The sequence below is a fragment of the Bos indicus x Bos taurus genome, chromosome 3 (genome assembly GCF_003369695.1).
Source record: "Bos indicus x Bos taurus breed Angus x Brahman F1 hybrid chromosome 3, Bos_hybrid_MaternalHap_v2.0, whole genome shotgun sequence".
NCBI classification, from domain to species: Eukaryota; Metazoa; Chordata; class Mammalia; order Artiodactyla; family Bovidae; genus Bos; species Bos indicus x Bos taurus.
The window spans coordinates 15,653,806-15,672,819 of record NC_040078.1 but is presented as its reverse complement, the minus strand read 5'-3'; the positions used below and the strand labels follow the sequence as shown (position 1 = coordinate 15,672,819).

At 49.3% G+C, this 19,014-nt stretch overlaps 1 protein-coding gene across 4 annotated transcripts; it reads right to left on the bottom strand.

Annotated features, from left to right (window-relative positions):
• Window positions 1–419: 419 nt before the first annotated feature.
• On the bottom strand, window positions 420–10,465 carry PMVK (phosphomevalonate kinase). Of its 4 annotated transcripts, none has more exons than XM_027531859.1 (5): window positions 10,102–10,465; window positions 7,583–7,646; window positions 4,866–5,018; window positions 2,107–2,236; window positions 420–956 (listed from the first exon to the last, which is right to left on the bottom strand). In XM_027531859.1, exons 1-5 carry the CDS (start codon window positions 10,194–10,196, stop codon window positions 820–822), a joined length of 579 nt encoding a protein of 192 aa, XP_027387660.1. In that variant the 5' UTR covers window positions 10,197–10,465; the 3' UTR covers window positions 420–819. The 4 variants fall into 4 exon arrangements, with proteins under 4 accessions (XP_027387660.1, XP_027387670.1, XP_027387680.1 ...); XM_027531869.1 differs by lacking the exon at window positions 10,102–10,465 and adding an exon at window positions 8,991–9,367; XM_027531879.1 differs by lacking the exon at window positions 7,583–7,646 and having other exon boundaries at window positions 10,102–10,451.
• Between the last annotated feature and the right edge of the window lie 8,549 nt (window positions 10,466–19,014).

The following is a 19,014-nucleotide window of genomic DNA, read 5'->3' as shown; positions in this document are numbered from 1 at the left end:
ACACACACACACACACATAAGGTTCTATAAATAAGCGGGGTCAAGTCCAAGGACTTCTATGGGAAAGCTGAGGTTACATGACTTGCCCAGGGCCTCTCAATGGTTACCAAGGGCCATCCATTGGCCATCTGGTGCCTCTGGCTTTCTATGACACCCCAGCCCTTCTGGGTACCTGCTGGTGGCACTTTCTGTGGAACACTGAGCCTCTCTTGGGGCCATCCCAGCAGATGAGACCCTTAGACTCCAATCCTGCCTCAGACATACACAGGCCTGTTACCCGAGTGGCCCAGATCAAGGTCGGCCTCTGCAGGATATGCTGCAGCCCAGGGGGGAGACAGAGCAGGAACCCAGAGCCACCAGGTCAACCCAGACACTATGGAGCCCCACGCAAGCTGAGCTGTCATCTGGGAAGAGAGATGTCCAGTTCTGAGCAGGTGCTCCAAAGAGGTTTATTATATCCACACTGGGGAGCCCCAGACTCCTGCTCAGAACAAGGGGCTGAGAACATCCAGTCAGGGAATCACGGCCACCCCAGGCTGACAGGCCTGGCGCCTGTGGAGATGGTGATGCTTCTGCTTCAAACACAGCCAACTCCCTCCCTCTGCCCTTTAAGTCTCCTCGTAAAGAGGCAGGGCTGTCCTTTTCATGACAAAATGAGGTCCCTGGCGGTTTCCTGTCTGACACCTATCAGCCCCCAGAAAGCTTGACCCAGGCCCTCTGTCTGCTCTCCAACCTTGGCCAGCATCAGCAACCGCATGTCCAACACAGTCAGCCGACCCTCAGCCCAGCGGCCCCTGGCCTGCTCCTAGAAGCTGCCGGCTAAAGTCTGGAGCGGATAAATTCTATTAGGTGCTCCAACTGCTCCTCCAGGTGCTGTTCATCCCCGTGGTTCTCAATGACCCAATCGAAGGTCCTGAAGTTGTCCAGGCCACACTCTGACTCAGCGTCGTCCACCCCTGCAGAGAGGTATGGCAAGGTCAGGCCCGTCCCTCCCAACAAACACAGGGCATCGAGGCCTGCGGGCCCCACAAGGAGCCATCCTCTCTTGAATGCTCCTCAGCCCCTCAGAGCTAAGCACCACTCACCCCAGAGGGCACTCCCACACTCCTGAAATACCGGGACATCAGATTCAGCGGCCCACAGCACCTGAGTCCCGCAGAGGGGCCCACTGACATCTTCACTTGTCACTGCCATCTCAAACCACAGACAATCCAAATGGCAATTTTGTTTTCATTTTATGTAAAGCCGGTCGTGTCAGTTTCTATCCCGACATCTCCAATTCAGGCCCCTCAGGAGGCAGCATGTGCCATTCTCAGTGAGGCTGGTAACAAGGGCATCTACCTGGTGGGTCCGCTGTGACTATAAAGTGAGATAATGTGTTCAAAACGCTTAGCCCAGGCCAGAGTGAGTGCCCAGGAGATGAGTGTGCTTAGACACTCAGTCGTGACTCTGTGCAACCCCATGGACTGTAGCCCACCAGGCTTCTCTGTCCATGGGATTCTCCAGGCAAGAATATTGGAGTGGGTTGCCATTAGGAAGCTATTCACCTTGTTTAGGAAGAGTCAGACCCACTGATCCCTCAAGTCACAGTGACCCGGGGCAGGGAAGACACCTGAGCTATGTCCCTCAACTGCCACAGAGCAGGTCCTGGGCTGGCACCACTAGGGCCATCTAGAGAGCTTCCTCTCCCCATCCCCCACTGTGTTAATCAAACAGGAGTGAGGTTTGTCAGGCCTGCCCTCTGACCCACTGTCAGTGCCCCCTCCAGGCTGGAACACAAAGGTGAAGGACCAGGGGCAGCAGAGGGTCCCAGCCAGACCTCCAGAAGCCCACTGGCCTAGAGAAGACAACCCAGGTAAGGGAACCAGGCCAAGGTCACAGGGAAACCCTTACCCCAAGGACACCATCCTCTACTCAACTCCACTTATTAATCTGGAGGCACTCCTGAGCCCAGACCTCAGACTCCTTTTTATAACCCCCTGCTCACACTCCCCAGCCTGCCAGGGAGACAGCGGAAGACCGGGAATGTAGGGGTGGGTAGCCCGGTCAAAGGGGGCCAGCCAGCCCGCATGCTAAGCCCTGGGGCAGAGGCTGTGAGCAGCTCACCTGGCGTGAACACCCAGCCCCGCTGCTGCCGGCTCTCCTCCGTGGCCACCACACGGACCGTCTGTGTCACAGCCCCATAGGCCTCCTGAAACCACTGGATGTCAGACACCCTCCGTGTATCACTCACCAGCTACAGGAAAAGAACATGAACCAGTGACCAACAGGAAGCAGCAGGACCGGACGCTGGAGCCAAAGGGGAGCGAGGGAGACCAGGCCCCACTCCCAGTAAGCAGGAGCCCAGACCTCAGAGCCCAGACAAGTGTAGCCCCATTCCCTGTGATCACCCAACCAGCTGGAAGGGACAGCCACTCCTCCCTTGAGGCATCCCTCCCTGATCAATGCAGCCTGAGCCCTGCTCTTCCCACCCTGTGTGCTGTGAGGTGAAGAGGCCTCAGGCTCTGAAATCAGATCGGCCAGTCATTTTACAGATGAACAAACCCAGGCCAGAAACAAAGATACCTTAATCAGTCCCTGCCCCCAACACCTTTCAAAATGGATATATGACCTTGTCAGTCCCCTGCCCTAAGTCCCTCTAAGACTTCCCATCATTTTAATAAAATCCAAAACTCTCACCCCAGCTCACAAGGCCCTTTAAGATCTGACACCTATTTCCTGTCACCTTCCCTTCATTCATTCTGCTGCGTCCAGCTGACAACCTTGCCCTTTCTTAAACATCCCAACCAGGTCTCCTCCTCAGGGCCTTTGCCCTTCCTGCTCCTTCTGCCTGGCTCCCTCACTTCAGAGAGGTTTCTGCTCAAATGTCACCTTCTGGGACAAGCTGACCCTACCATCCTGGCTCCCTTCCTGTCCCTCTCAATTCTGATACGCTGTTTATTCTCTGACCACTAAGTATTCATTAAACCATCATTCTCTCTCTGTGGGTTGATTGTCTGATCCCTGCTCTGTAGAGTAGCTCCATGAGGGGAAGGACTGTGTCTTACTCACTACTCTGTCCCTGGCCCATAGCACCGCCTGACCCACAGGGAGCATTCAGGAGCACACAGTCAATGAATGAATGATCAGTGAATAAAGAGACCAGATGTTCTTGTCCAAGCTGCGGGCATGGTCACTCAGCCAACTATTAAACAAATACTACGAAGGGAAGAATACTCACTCCAGCATTCTTGCCTGAAGAAACCCATAGACAGAAGAGCCTAGCAGGCAACAGTACTTGGGGTCGCAAAGAGTCAGACACGACTGAGCGACTAACACACACCTGTCAAACGCCTGCTGTGTGCCTGGCACTGTGTTAGACTCTTGGAGTAGAGTTGTAGGCAGACCTGGTACTTGCCCTCAGGGAGCTCACAGTCCAGTGGGAGAGACACTCTAAGCCAGCAGCCTCACTAATTACCGGGCAATCACAGCACGTATCAGCTTGCACCTGGACCTTAACACTGTGAAACCAAACTCCTGGTTTTCTCCCCAAACTTGTTCTGCCACATCATCCCTGTCTCAGAAAATGACAACTCCAGCTGCCCAACTGCTCAGAACAAAATCCCTGGAGTTGTCGCCTGTCCTTCCACCCTAGAGCCATCATATCAGGAAATCCTACTGGTTCTATGTTCAAAACCTGTACAGAATTTACCCCTCTCTCCACTCCCCTGCCACTCCGAGTCAAGCCATGGCCACTTTGCTGTCCTGTGGAAAGATCCTTGGCCTGGCCTCTCTGCTTCCACTCTTGCCCTCCTCCCAACAGCCAGGAAGTACCTCTTAAATCTTAGATCATCTTTAAAATAACTTACGATCAGATTATGCCTCTCCACTGCTCAAAAGCCTCCAGTGAGTCCCCATCTCACTCAGAGCAAACTCCAGGCTCTTCCAGAGAACCTGCATGACTTGACCTCACCTCCTGCCACTCAACTCTCACCTGCAAAACTCCATCTAGGTCACCCCTTACTTCCTGCAGGTCCTGCTCAAATGTTATCATGTCAGTGAGGCATTCCCTAATACCCTTAACAAAGCAGCAACCAGGGCCTCCTCATAGCTGTGGCCTGCTTTCTTTTGCCCCTTAGTAGCTATCTCCACATATTCTATATTTATTTAGGGCCTAACTCCCTCTACCCCCAGCCACAATGTATGTATCCTGAGAGTATGGACTTCAGATTTTCACATGATGTATCCCCACATCACCTGGAACCAGTCCTGGTACAAGAAGGTGCCACTGGCTGCCTGAAAGAATGAGGAAGGGAAAGGGTAAGGAGCTACAGGAGCACCTGAGAGGGAGCACCAGTTAGGACCTGGGCATCACGGAAGGCTTCCCGATGGAGGCGCCACGGACGCTGAGCTGGACCGAACCAGGTGAAGAGAGAAAGGAAGAGCGCTCCAGGCAGGTAGAAGGACACGGGTGGAGGCCCTGATTCCAGAAGGAGGTTGATTTATTTCAGGAACAGAGAGAAAGCCCATGTTGCTGCAGCTGAAGGAACAAGGAGGCTCGAAGGGCAGCAGGAGCCGATCAATCAAGGCCCAGAAGTTCATGTTAAGGATTTCAATCCTCCATCAGAACGGCAGGACAAAGGGTTCCAAACATGACTTGGTTTGTGTTTTTAAAAGGTCACTCTGGCTGCTGTGTGATGAATGGATCACAAGGGACAAGAGCCGAAGCAGGGGCCAGTGTGGGGGCTACTCCAGTTGTCTGGGTGAGAGAGAGCGGGGCCTTGGGCCAGGGAGGTGGCCGTGGAGAGAGAGAAACGGACATACCTGGGGAGGGACGGAGGGCTGGGGAAACAGATTTTCTCAGTGCCACCATAGAGCCCACTCACCCAGACAGGCTGGCAGACACCCTCCACAATCTTCCTGCAGAAGAAGCCTGGGTCAGCCTGGCGCTTCTCCTCGCCCCAGCGGATCATGTCGCTCCGATAGGCCTCTTTGTAGGTGCTGGCATCCATAAGTCTCTGGAAGTCCAAGCCGTGCTCCTGCCCAATGCACATTCTGTTTATGCCACCAGCCTCTCAACCTCGCTGGTCTCCCCTAAAACAGAAAGAGGGTGCCCCACCACCCCCACCTTGACCCGCCCTCCCTGAGGGCTGCTGCAAGGACTCATGAGGTTGCCGCCAGGACAGAGGCCTGCAAGGGAAAGCAGCCTAGAAACTGAGAAATCCCGAGCACTGGCAGATAGATGGAAGAAAAGTCTTGAGGTCATCCAGAAACTGTCTTGGCTTGCCTTTAAATGGGTGATGTGGTTTTCTCTTCTGCAACGGTTTTACCTTCCCAATTATTTCTGGCTTAAACTAGTCCTGGAATTAGTCTGCCTCCCTTGGGCACACAGGCTCAGCCTTCACCCAGAAGTGGGAAGTCTTAAAACACTGCACTCCGTGTCCTTCCACTACGCCTTCTGGCACTGTCTGTCCCCATCCCAAAGCCCAGGAGACCCGGCTTCCCTGTCTCTCTCCCATCCCCCCATCCCCTTCCTCACTCCCAATTCCGGGCACCTTTGCTGAGTCAGCCTATGTTTGGCTCCGGGCACTCCTGGAACCCTGAGGCAGGAGGGGCAGCTCTGACGCCCTGGGCAGCTGCTTCCAGGCAGGCCTCCCTTTCTCCAGGGACACTGCAAGCAACGGGGTCCATCAGAGGGCCCCAGAATGGGAGGGTTCAGGTTTCAGCTCCCCTGGCATTCAATGCAGCAAGACCCTCTCCCCACTCAGTCTCTTCATGGGCAAACTGCGGGGGCCGTGGCCCAGCCAGTCAAATCACTACTACCACCTAGTCCCAAGGTGAGGCCAACAGCCATCTCCCATTTATAAACTAGTTTCCCACGAACTCTACCATGGGAGAAGGTTAGCTGCCAGGGGCATTATGGTCGGCCTGTCACTTACAGTCCCCACTGCAACTGAAGAAATCAATGCGTTAACGTTTCATTTTGAATCTGTTTTGTAATGGGTGTAAGGCACGAAGTGGTGCTGGACTTAAAAACAGCAGGGGCAGGCTGGCCTATCAGAGTCTCCTACTGAGGTTTTAGAAACGCCAGTTCCTGCCCACTGGCCCTACCCCACCCTCCAGCCTGGCTCGGCAGTCTGGACTGGGGCCTCATTCGGGAAGTCTGGAAGCAGACCAGTGGTATTTAAACTGTTCCTCTGAGCCCTGGGATTTGGAAGTGTCAAGCCCCACTGGGGAAGGCTGAGTACCTCCCCCTCACTCAAAATTGCTCCCAGTCTGTCTACTGGATACAAAGAATCTCTGCATCCAATTTCATTTGGGAAAGGTTTCAATGAGGAAAAGATTTTGAAAACCACTGACTCTGTTACCCCAGGACCCCCCAGGCTGCCACCCTACAAATGCGTCTGTTGTGCTGGTGGGAGAAGACCAATGGCAGAGGGAACAGATTCATTTTGCGTGGACTCAGCCGCCCAGACACGGGCCAGCTGACCAAGGAACCGTAAGTACAAGGACACACCTAGAGGTCAAGGGCAGAAATGCAAGCGAAAGCCAAGCGCAGGCTCTCCATGGTGTGGGCAGCTGATCCCAACTTCCAGGCTCCCTTTTTAAAATCTAAGGTTCTGAGATTCCTGTTTATTTTTTACAGTCCTATTTTTTTTTTAATCTACGTGGTTCAAAACTCAAAAAATAAATATTGTTTACAGTGAAGCATCTCCGTTCTCTGTTCCCCAGCCACACAGCTCCCCTCCTGGAGGCAGCCAGTAGTCCAGTCTCTTATGTATCCTGCCCAGGCTCTTACACAACCCAAGCATCCAGAATGGTGCTGAATGCGCTCCGTATGTATCTGTTGAATGGCTGAATATATGAGCAAATATGTTTACAATTTTCCCCATTTTTATATAAATGCAGCATTCTCTACGGTATTCCCAGGTGGCACTAGTGGTCAAGAACCTGTCTGCCAATGCAGGAGATGTAAGAGACGTGGATTCCATTCCTAGGTCTAGAAGATCCCCTGAAGGAGGGCATGGCAATCCACTCCAGCATCCTTGCCTGGAAAATCCCATAGACAGGGGAGCCTCGCAGGCTACAGTCCATTGGGTCACAAAGAGTTGGACATGACTGAAGCGACTTAGCAACAGCAGTGTTCTCTATACACTGTTCTACATCTTGCTTTTTTTCACGTAACAATATAACTTGACAAGTCATGTGATTAAATTTCTAAGGGGAGAATTCCATGGGTTGTGGCGGGCCAACTTTAGAGGGGGCGAGGGAGGTGATCTGTGTCATATTTTTTGAACAAGGGTACAGACTGTTACCAATAACACTGCATCAGAGCTGCCAACTCACATCTACAGCCTTTTCTGGACACATTTTCCTGAACATCCTCTAGGGAAGGTGGCCTGAAGTGAGTAAGGCCAATGGGAAAGAAACTTAAATGGAAAACGCCACCCTATAGGTCCACCTATAGAAAGCGGAGAGCTGTGTGTCACCCTGCAGCACAGGGTCATAGGGACCCTGCTAGTGACTCAAGCGACAGCACAGTAAACAAAGCTTGGGAGTTGGCTCCTTCCAACCCACCAGGTGCCACAGAGCTGCCACCTACCTGAGCGTACTGCTCCTTGAGTGGACCGGAGAGCCGGAGGATAGCACACACATCAGCCCCTAGCCTGTGAGACAGGGAGAGCCGGACCCCATTAACCTAAGGCTTCCAGGCCCCAGAGGAGTGAAGCCCCATGTCAGATGTCAGTACCCATATAACCTTGTCAGGTCTCAACTTCCCTGATCTCCTCATCTGTAAAATGGGGTAACAATGTCTGTTCTGTCTCCCACAGGATTAACATGAAACTCAAATGTGAAAAAGCCCTGAAACTAACAAGTAAGACAAATAAACGTATAATTACAGTGGGAAGACCCCAGGAATATTCAGGGTGGATTAGGTTACTGCTGGGCTCCCGAACTTGTTCTCTCATAGCCAGGGCTATCTCAGTCTTAAAGGACTTGGTCTGCACACATAACAACTCATTCATTCACTTGCTCAATTTACTCAACCAGCCATCTGTTGGATATTGTATTTGGATCCAGGTGATACAAATGTGAATAAGCTATGCGATTTTGGGGACTTCATTATTGGTCCAGTGGTTAAGACTCCATGCTTCCACTGCAGGGGGTAGGGGGTTCAATTCCTGGCCAGAGAACTAAGATCCTGCCTGCACATGGCCAAAAAAAAAGATACATGACTTCTGCCCTGACTGTGAGATGCTCACAGATTCACTTAAACACTGACATGGTGAGGTGGGTGTTCTTATTTCCATGTTTCAGGTGAGGAAACTGAGGTTGAGGGAGGAAAACAGACTCACCCCAAGGGCCACTGCAAGTCAAGTACTAGTAACAAAGCCAGTATTGTAAAATGCACCCTAGGTGGTGCAGTGGTAAAGAATCCGCCTGTCAAAGCAGGAGACACAGGTTCAATCACTGGATCAGGAAGATCCCCTAGAGTAGGAAATGGCACCCACTCCAGTATTCTTGTCTGGAAAATTCCATGGACAGAGGAGCCTGTCAGGCTACAGTTCAGAGTGCTGGAGAGTCGGACACGACTGAGCACACACACGCACACATTGGTAAAATAAAAATACAAGCCAATGTTTAGTCCCAGTGCCTGTGCAGGTGTGTTCAGTTGCTAAGTCATGTCTAATTCTTTGTGACCCCAAATACTGTAGCCCAACAGGCTCCTCTGTCTTTGGCATTTTCCAAGCAAGAATACTGGAGTGGGTTGCCATTTTCTACTCCAGGGATCTTCCAGACCCAGGGATCAAAGCCCAACATGTCCTGTGTCTCCTGAATTGGCAGACGGATTCTTTATCACTGAGCCACCTGGGAAGCCATACCTGTAACTAGGTGCTAAGAGTTGTGCACATTATCTCATTTAATCCTTACAATCACCCTATTATCTCCAACTCATGGATGACAAAACTGAGGAACAGAATGCATAAGAAACTTGGACAAGATCATACTTGAATAAAGTCGTGAGTCAGGATTTGAATTCCAGCAGTCTACTTCCCGAGTCTGTGCTTCTGACCACAAATTGATTGATGTGCTGGGTGGAGAAATGTAACTTGGAAAAAGGTGGCAGATACTTAGTAGTGAAAGATTCAGGTGGCAAACTCTGCCTTGGATTTTCCACAACCTCTTAGACTCCCCATGGTTCCCAAAAGCAGCCTCCTAGCACCCTCAACACACTGGCCTTCAACAGGAGAGAAGCCCCACTCCACCTTCTCTGGCTTCTGTGCTCTCCTTACCCAGAAAAAAATGCTCCTACACAGAACATCTTCCTTTGGGAGAAAACCTGCTAAAATTCCCTGGTGGCCCAGGGGTTAAGACTCCACGCTTTCACTGCTAAGGGCTGGGATTCCATCCCTGATTGGGGAACTAAGTCTCAAAAGCATGCAAGCAGAGGCCAAAAAAAAAAAAAGACACTTAAACAAAAAAGTATTAAAGAAGCAATGGGGAAAAGCAAAAAGAACTCATTCCTTCAAGCTAGATGAAAGCTGAATTTGAGTCCTGGATCTACCAATTACTTTGTGTTCCTGGCAGATTTGGGTGGTTTGTCATTTGAACTTTTCAGAGTCTCCTTTTCTGCATGTGCAAAATGAAGATACTGACTGAAAATACCACACAGTACCTAACAACAGTATCTGGCAGACAATAAAGGCTCAATAAATCCCATCAACTAGGTGGAGTGCTAGCTAAGGATTTGTCTGTGGAGTCAGGTACACCTGGGGTGTGGTCTGAGGCAAATCCTTTGTGACTCAGTTTCTTCTTCTGTACATTACCTCAAAATACTCTCTGGAGGATTAGGAATGGTGTATAAAAAGCGCCTTGGTAGCAACTGTTACTAATACTTCTTGAAAGATCTATAGCCCGCCTGCTTCTTTGAGGTGGGTGTGTGTAGACTGCTGTTTTTCCTGACGGTGACAATCCTCCACTTCTGTCCACCCAGTGCTCCTTCTGCCCTGCAACCTGAGGACCCCAACTCCAAAGCTCACTCCATCACACCCCAACACACCCTTCGTGTCACATGATTCGGGGTCTCCCGGTCCTCCTCCTTCCCCACCCCACGGACACCTGCTCTGAAGCGCCTCGGTCACGAAGTCCTTCCCGGATTTCCTCTTCCCGCTGAACAGCAGCACCAGCCCCGGTACGCCTCCCAGCGGGGCCATGGGGTCACCACGCTTTGCGATCCCTAAAGCTAACTTTTCCCTACCCCTTAAATCCGACCACCGGCCCAGAATGGACGCGGCCACTCGGTGGAGCGGCAACAAGGAGGGGTTCCGCCCCCGCCGCCGTCTTCTTCATAGCCGTGGAGACGACAGTCAGCCAGCACACGTGCTTCCGTGGTTTTAAATTAAAGCCTGCGCAAGTGGAATATGGAGAGAAAGAATGTTAATTCCTAGGGCAGCCTTCTCCCTTAAAGAAGCTCCCCTACCAGAACTCATTTGGAATCGTCCAACCCGCCCACAACCTGACGTCACGGCCCCGCCTTCTTAGCTGACACGCGTGACACGTGGGGAGGAGGGAGTTGAACGCAACTATTCTCTTCCCGGGGTGGTGACGTCTTAAAATTTCCTAACTGAACCTCACACTGCCTGCCACATAATCCTACAAACACACCCAAAAAAGAATAAACTTGTTCATATTGCGAAAGCTTTCAGTACTCCCTGTTTATCTGTTCATTTTAATGCATGTGCTAAAGCAAATCCATATATGCCCCCCACAGTGAAAATAGGTGTTTCTGGATGCGAAATAAGGCGAGGACTCGAGGGGCGTGTCTTTGTGATGTCATGGTGGGCGGGGCTTAGTCAAACATGCTGTATTTTATTGTTAAATAGGTTTTATAGTCAGTGAGGCTACTGCAGTTCGAACCTTTAAGCTAGGAAAGAAAACTCACGTTGGTTTTCTAGCCGCGGCTTCCTCTCCAAAAGTTTTCTGAAGCCAGAGAGCTTAGAATAAAATAAGTTTAAAAGACTCTTTGAAGCCACTCCTGGACTAGATTATCTAGTTTTATCTGAAGTATAGCTCTCAACTAGGAGTTCAAGGGGCAAAATAAGGGGCAGTGACCTGTCTCTACCCTGAATTCCCAGCTCTGACTCTGCCCACAGCCGCTTCCAGCCAGCCCCAGTTAAGGAAGTGGAGTTGTCTTTAGCTATGGCTCGCTGCCCTGTATCTCTCTGAATTTGTCAAAACAGCCTGCAACCCATTACTGCTTCTGTTTTACATGCTGTCATGTAAAGAGAAGTGAGGTGTGCAAATCTCCTTTGGGAGAAACCGTTAATTCTCTGAACATGGAAAAGATGGCACAGAAGCAGCTAAGGAAAATAGAATGATGAGTGGTCAGATACAAAAAGAATGGACTTTGGGAAGGGTTTTTTTTCTTGTAAGCAACTCTGAAAGCACTGCACCTTTGCATGCACTTCGAAGGAAGCCTACAGTGGAATTGTAATCCCAGCTTTGGCATCCCAGCACTTGGCAGGAATGTGACCTTCAGCAAGTCACTCTGAGTTCCCATCTCACAGGGTTGTATTAAGAAGGAAATGAGGAAAATATATGACAAAATGCGCTTCATTTATTATTAAGTGCCAGATGCGAAGAGCCGACTCATTGGAAAAGACCCTGATGCTGGGAAAGACTGAAGTCAGGAGGAGAAGAGGACGACAGAGGAAGAGATGGTTGGATGGACGTGAGTTTGAGCAAGCTCCAGGAGATGGTGAAGGACAGGGAAACCTGGTATGCTGCAGTCCATGGGTTCGCAAAGAGTCGGACACAACTGAGCGACTGAACAACAATCTAAATATGGAATTGTTGGACTTCCCTGGTGGTGCAGTGCATAAGAGTCTGCCTGCCAATTCTGGGGACATAGGTTCAATCCCTGGACCAGGAAGATTCCACATGCCACACAGCAACCAGGCTCTTGTGCCTGCAAGCCACAACTACTGAGCTTGTGTGCCACAACCTTTAAAAGCCCTAGAGCCTGCACTCCACAACTGCTGAGGCAGAGTGCTGCAACTACAAGCCCTCACACCTAGAGCCTGTGCTCTGCAACCAGAGAAACCACCACAGTGAGGAGCCTGTGCATGGCAACAGAGTAGCCCACCCTGCTTGCTGCTGCAGCTACTGAAAGCCCTGGCACAGCAATGACCCAGAGCAGCCAAAAATAAATAAGTAAATAAGAAAGATTTCAAATATGGAGTTGTTATTTATTCTGATGTGTGATTCCAAGAGTTCATTTTTCTTTTTAATATTTATTTACTTATTTGGCTGCACTGGGTCTTTGTTGTGGCCTGTGGGGTATAGTTCCCTGACCAGGGATCGAACCTGGGCCCCTGCATTGGGAGCTGAGTCTTAGTCTCTGGACCACCAGGGAAGTCTCAGTTTCAGAGTTTACAATCCAATGCAGGATCAGATTTCTCAGGTCACCTTCAACAAGTTTCTTTGGGAGTTCACCGAAAGCACCAAGCCCACCTCTGCCAGCAGAGACTAAAAAGGATTAACTGCACTCATACTCCTGCCGTCCTGAGTCACCAATGAGAAATCAGATCTTCTCCCATAGTCTCTTCCCTCACCTGACCCAACCACACCCCTGCCCCTTCTCCCCAACCCTTCCTAGAATGAAGCTCCCTGGAAGGCCCAGTGAATAGAAAATATCCCCCATGCCCCAGTCTCTTCTCAGTAGCTCCCTCCTGCTCCCTGCCTTGGCGGAACCTCGCTGTCCCCTACTACCCTCCCAGGGGCAGCCTCAGAGCTAAGCTTCCGTAAACTCGGTGTCTGTGGCCTTCCTCCCACTTCATTTCAGCTTCCAGGCCATTCCTCCCCTGCTTCTTAGAAAACTGTGGCTCCTCTAAGATTCATACTACCTGCCTGAACTGCCCTCTTCCCCTCCTCATTGTTGACAACCACCAATGCTGGTGATCATTCTCACATCCTGAGTCTCAGCCATTGGCTGCCTGTCTTCTTTTCCACTGGCTTCCCATCATCATTCTTGGTGACCTCACTGTTGGTCAGCCCAACCAACACCCCAACAGCTCAAAGCCTTGGCCTCAGACATCCAAAGGCTTTTTCTTCCTCTCCTCCTCAGGATACCAGCTCTCATGGGCACACCCTGGGCCTTGTCATCACCAGAAACCATTCAACCTGCAAATCCCCACACCCATCCACCCTACCCTCCAAGGTCACTTGCCCATGTGCTCCCCAAAGGAGTGCTTCCCTCCCAGAGCCCATGAAACTCTTCACATTATGTAACATCTGCTCCTCCTTCCTTCAACAACCAAAGGGAACATGGAATACATGAATACGTGTAGAAAGCTTTCCTAATCTGTACAGGACTGCACTATTTTTAGGGTAGAACAAGCTGGGCTAAAGGCCAGGCTGCTGCCAAGGGTGAGGCAGGAAAGAGCAAAGGAGTAGGAGTGTCTGACAGGAGCAGAGATCAGAAGGGAGTGGCCAGAGTTCCTGGGGACTGAGATTGGAAGCCAGAGACTCTAGGTGACACTGCCTCCTGATGAGGGTTCTGAAGGTGATGCCTGAGGAAGCCAGTGCTTCAGAAACAGAAGAGTACTCCCAGAACCCAGGAACACAGGAACCTCTGAGAGTCACCTCTCACTAAAGGAGTGGACACTTTAAAGAGAGGTTTGGGACTTCCCTCTGTCCATGGAATTCTCCAGACTAGAAGACTGGAGTGGGTTGCCATTCCCTTCTCCAGGGGATCTTCCCAACCCAGAGGAGCCTGGTGGGCTATTAGTCTATGGGGTTGCAAAGAGTCAGACACGACTGAGCGACTCCACAACAACAGCTAAAACCTCAGTTCAGTTCAGTTCAGTCGCTCAGTCGTGTCCAACTCCTTTGCGATCCCATGAATCGCAGCATGCCAGGCCTCCCTGTCCATCACCAACTCCCGGAGTTCACTCAGACTCATGTCCATTGAGTTAGTGTTGCCATCCAGCCATCTCATCCTCTGTCGTCCCCTTCTCCTCCTGCCCCCAATCCCTCCCAGCATCAAAGTCTTTTCCAATGAGTCAACTCTTCGCATGAGGTGGCCAAAGTACTGGAGTTTCAGTTTTAGCAAAGAAATCCCAGGGCTGATCTCCTTCAGAATGGACTGGTTGGATCTCCTTGCAGTCCAAGGGACTCTTCAAGAGTCTTCTCCAACACCACAGTTCAAAAGCATCAATTCTTTGGTGCTCAGCTTTCTTCACAGTCCAACTCTCACATCCATACATGACCCCTGGAAAAACCATAGCCTTGACTAGACGGACCTTTGTTGGCAAAGTAATGTCTCTGCTTTTAAATATGCTATCTAGGTTGGTCATAAGTTTTCTTCCAAGGAGTAAGCATCTTTTAATTTCATGGCTACAGTCACCATCTACAGTGATTTTGGAGCCCCAAAAAATAAAGTCTTACACTGTTTCCACTGTTTCCTCATCTATTTCCCATGAAGTGATGGGACTAAAAAATAAAGTCTGACACTGTTTCCACTGTTTCCCCATCTATTTCCCATAAAGTGATGGGACCAGATGCCATGATCTTTGTTTTCTGAATGTTGAGCTTTAAGCCAACTTTTTCACTCTCCTCTTTCACTTTCATCAAGAGGCTTTTTAGTTCCTCTTCACTTTCTGTCATAAGGGTGGTGTCATCTGCGTATCTGGGGTTATTGATATTTCTCCCAGCAATCTTGATTCCAGCTTGTGCTTCTTCCAGCCCAGCATTTCTCATGATGTACTCTGCATAGAAGTTAAATAAGCAGGGTGACAATATATAGCCTTGACGTACTCCTTTTCGTATTTGGAACCAGTCTGTTGTTCCATGTCCAGTTCTAACTGTTGCTTCCTGACCTGCATACAGATTTCTCAAGAGGCAGGTCAGGTGGTCTGGTATTCCCATCTCTTTCAGAATTTTCCACAGTTGATTGTGATCCACACAGTCAAAGGCTTTGGCATAGTCAAGAAAGCAGAAATAGATGTTTTTCTGGAACTCTCTTGCTTTTTCCATGATCCAGCAGATGTTGGCAATTTGATCTCTGGTTCCTCTGCCTTTTCTAAAACCAGCGTGAACATCTGGAAGTTCATGGTTCACGTATTGCTGAAGCCTGGCTTGGAGAATTTTGAGCATTAGTGTGTGAGATGAGTGCAATTGTGCGGTAGTTTGAGCATTCTTTGGCATTGCCTTTTGCAGCCAAATTAAAATAAAAATTTTTAATAATAATAAACTGAGAAGTTTGCCTCACTGACCCAAAGCTTGGAAGGAAGGCCTGTTTGAAGGTCACCTGCTCACTGTTTTAACACACTCAGAAACAGGATAACTCTCCTGCAGGGGAGTGGCTCTTACAGCTCTGCAGAGCCTAGAAGAGGGAAGAGCTGGGCTTGTCAGTACCCCTCCAACCTTGCCCAGGCAGAGGGGGCCCTGAGCAGGGGCTACCAAGGTCTACTCCTCCAGGGCAAGGCTGTCCCACAGAGGAACCAGATACCGTCCTGGCTCAGCAACACCACGAGTTACCCTTACTTCAGCTCCGTGCTCTGGTTCCAGTTTGTTCTCCCATGGTCATTGTCCAGCTGACCCAAGCCTTCCCCTCTGCTGGTGTGGTCAGTGTAGATGTGATTTGTGAATCAGTCCTCGTGTGTTTGATGGCCATAATCTCAGGGGCAATGGAGCCTAGCAGATGCAGGACAGAATGGAGTGGGCTTCTTTGTTTTGTTTGGATTTTTTTTTTTTAATCCTTATTCATTTATTTATTTTGCTCCACCCGGTCTTAGTTACAGCACGTGGGATCTAGTTCCCTGAGCAGAGATCGAACTTGCACCCACTGTGTTCGGAGCATGGAGTCTTAGCTACTGGACCACTAGGGGAGTCCCCTGGGGTTGTAAGAAAATAGTACAACAGGGGAAGAAAGGAGGGGAAGTCTCAGTCTACGTGAAGCTGTTGGGAGAGACGTCTCTGCATTCATTCAACGTGTATTAAAGTTCTAAAACATGCCAGGAACTGCTAGAGACACAACAGTAAACCAAACAGAGCCTTTTCTCAAACAGCATTTATTCTCATGGGAGACAGGCAATTTCAAGACAGCTTAAAAATGGAGCATGAGAGCCTTCATTCCAGAATCGGAGAGAGAAAATTTATATAAATTAGCACTTGCAGGATGCTCTGATATAAGCTGGAAATGTCCCTATGCATCCTTATATTAATAAATGTTATTCCCTCTGCCTGAAACAGTCTTCCCATCTTTTTGTCATGAAATAGACTCCGACTTGTACTTCAACACTTAGCTTGTCTTGCCGCTTCCAATAAGCCGTCCCTGACCCCCTATCCCATCTGATTTACGCGTATCTGTTTTCTATGCTCCTGATATTCCCTGTGCTCTGTGGCTCAGACAGTAAAGAATCCACCTGTAACTTAGGAGACCTGGGTTCGCTCCCTGGGTTGGGAAGATCCTGTGGAGGAGGACATGGCAACCCACTCCAGTATTCTTGCCTGGAGAATCTCTATGGACAGAGGAGCCTGGTGGGCCACAGTCCATGGGGTCACAAAGAGTCAGACATGACCGAGCAACTAAGCACAGCACAGCTCCCCTGCATAGCACCTTACGCTACACCATAACTGTCAGTTCACTCACTTCTCTCCCCTCAGACAGCTAATGATTAATATCTAGTGAGCATCTGATGCAAACACCTGACTCATTGGAAAAGACCCTGATGCTGGGAAAGATTGAGAGCAGGAGAAGGAGGGAACAGAGGATGAGATGGTTGGATGGCATCATAAACTCAACAGACATGGCTTTGAGCAAACTCCAGGAAATTGTGAGGGACAGGGCAACCTGACATGCCGCAGTCCATGGGGTCACAAAGCGATGGACACGACTGAGTGACTGAACAACAGCAATTGAGTGTCTACTATGTGTCAGACCTCAATCATGTGACGTAAACAACACTATCCTGACTTAATGAGGCTCATTATAACTAAGAGATTTGCCCATTTGCTCATTTACCAAAAAGATTATCAGACATTGCCCCCCACCCTGGGATCCCACACCAGAGAGAAGGGGCAAAACAACTTAAAAACAACTGGAGGGCCTTCCCTGTTGGTCCAGGGGTTAAGAATCTGCTTTGCAATGCAAGCAACTCAGGGTTGATCGCTGGTCAGGGAAATTAAGATCTCCCATGCCATGGGGCAACTAAGCATGCCCTACTGAGCCCATGTGCCACAAGAGAAGCCCCTGGGCACTGCACCTAGAGAAAGCCAGAGCACCATGACAAAGACCCAGTACAGCCAAAACAAATAAATAAATACAATTTTAAAAAAGGAAAGTCTAAAAAAAGTAAAAAACAAACAACTGAAGAATCTGACACTTAGGGTCCCACTCCTCTCGTGAACCCCCTCCCCCCAAATTTTTAAGAACCCGGTGAGGATGAACCCAGGTCTGACTTTGTAGGTTCTCTAGCTTTAAGAAATGCCGCAAGCCAAAGTTGTCCCTGGAGGTGAGAGGTTGCTCGCCTAAGGAATTCCCAGAGGGTCATCCAGCCCTCCACTGAACAGTTCATCCCCTCCAGCAGACCAATGGAGAGTTGGAGTCTCCTGTTCAGTTGCTGGTCCACAAATTATTTCCATCACTATAAGGTAGAGATTTTGCCTTCAGTTTTATGGCTGAGAAAACTGAGGCACAATTCAATGAATATTGTACAGCCAAGATAAAATCTGAGCAATCTGTATATTAATATATAAAAAGACATGCTTCTAGCATTCAAAGAGCATCTGCTATAGACTGTAAATACTTTTAACTTCATATTCTTACCATATCCATAATATAGGCAAAGCACTATGTAAAAAGTAAAAGAATGACCATATGATGAGCAATTCCACTTTTGGGTATGTATCCAACAGATTTGAACATAGGTCTCAAACAGATATAAAATTCACATCCCTATCAGCACTAGTCGCAGTCATCAAAAGCTGAAAACAATTCAAATGTTCATCAACAAATGAATGAGTAAATGAGGGAATTCCCTGGTGATCCAGTGGTTAGGGATTGGCACTCTCACAGCTGGGGCCCAGGTTCAATCCCCGGTCAAGGAATTAAAATCCTATACCCCTCTTGGTGAAGCCAAAAAACAAACAAACAACAACCAAAGAAAACCCCAAACAGATGAATGAATATGTGATATATACTTACAGTGGAATATTATTCAGCCTTTAAAAAGGATAAAATTCTAAGGAGGGGAGAGGAGGGTGAGACGAATCTCAGGAGTAGAACTGACATGTACACACTGCTGCTGCTGCTGCTGCTGCTGCTAAGTCGCTTCAGTCGTGTCCGACTCTGTGCGGACCCCATAGACGGCAGCCCACCAGGCTCCCCCATCCCTGGGATTCTCCAGGCAAGAACACTGGAGTGGGTTGCCGTTGCCTTCTCCAATGTATACACTACAGTATGCAGCACAGATAGCTAGGGGGGAGCTGCTGTGTGATACAGGGAGCTCAGGTTGCTGCTCTGTGATGACCTAGAGGGGTGGGATGGGGGTGGCATGTGAGGTTCAGGAGGGAGGGGATACATGAATACATGTAGCTGATTCACTTCATTGTGCAGCAGAAACTAACGCAATATTGTGTGAAGCAATTATACTCCAGTTTTTTTAAGCTTTTAAAAAGTCATAGAATCTATGAAACAGACAGTTGGCTTAGGGAAAAAAGAATAAAATTCTGATACATGTTAAAATTTAAAATAATAATAATGTAGGCAAAGCAAGGATCCTCCCATCTTCAAAAGAAACACTCTCCAAAAATTTAACTAATGTTCTCAAGGATGGTGGCTACATCTAAATATTGAACACAGTAAGAGAACAGAGTTTTGTTTTGGTTTCTGTGGGGGTAGTTTGTTTGGGGTCTTTTTTGTTGTTGCGCTGGGGCTTCGTTGCAGTGCTCAGGCTTCCTCTGGTTACGAGCAGGGCCTACTCTCTAGTTGCAGTGCACGGGTTTCTCCTTGAAGTGGCTTCTCTTGTT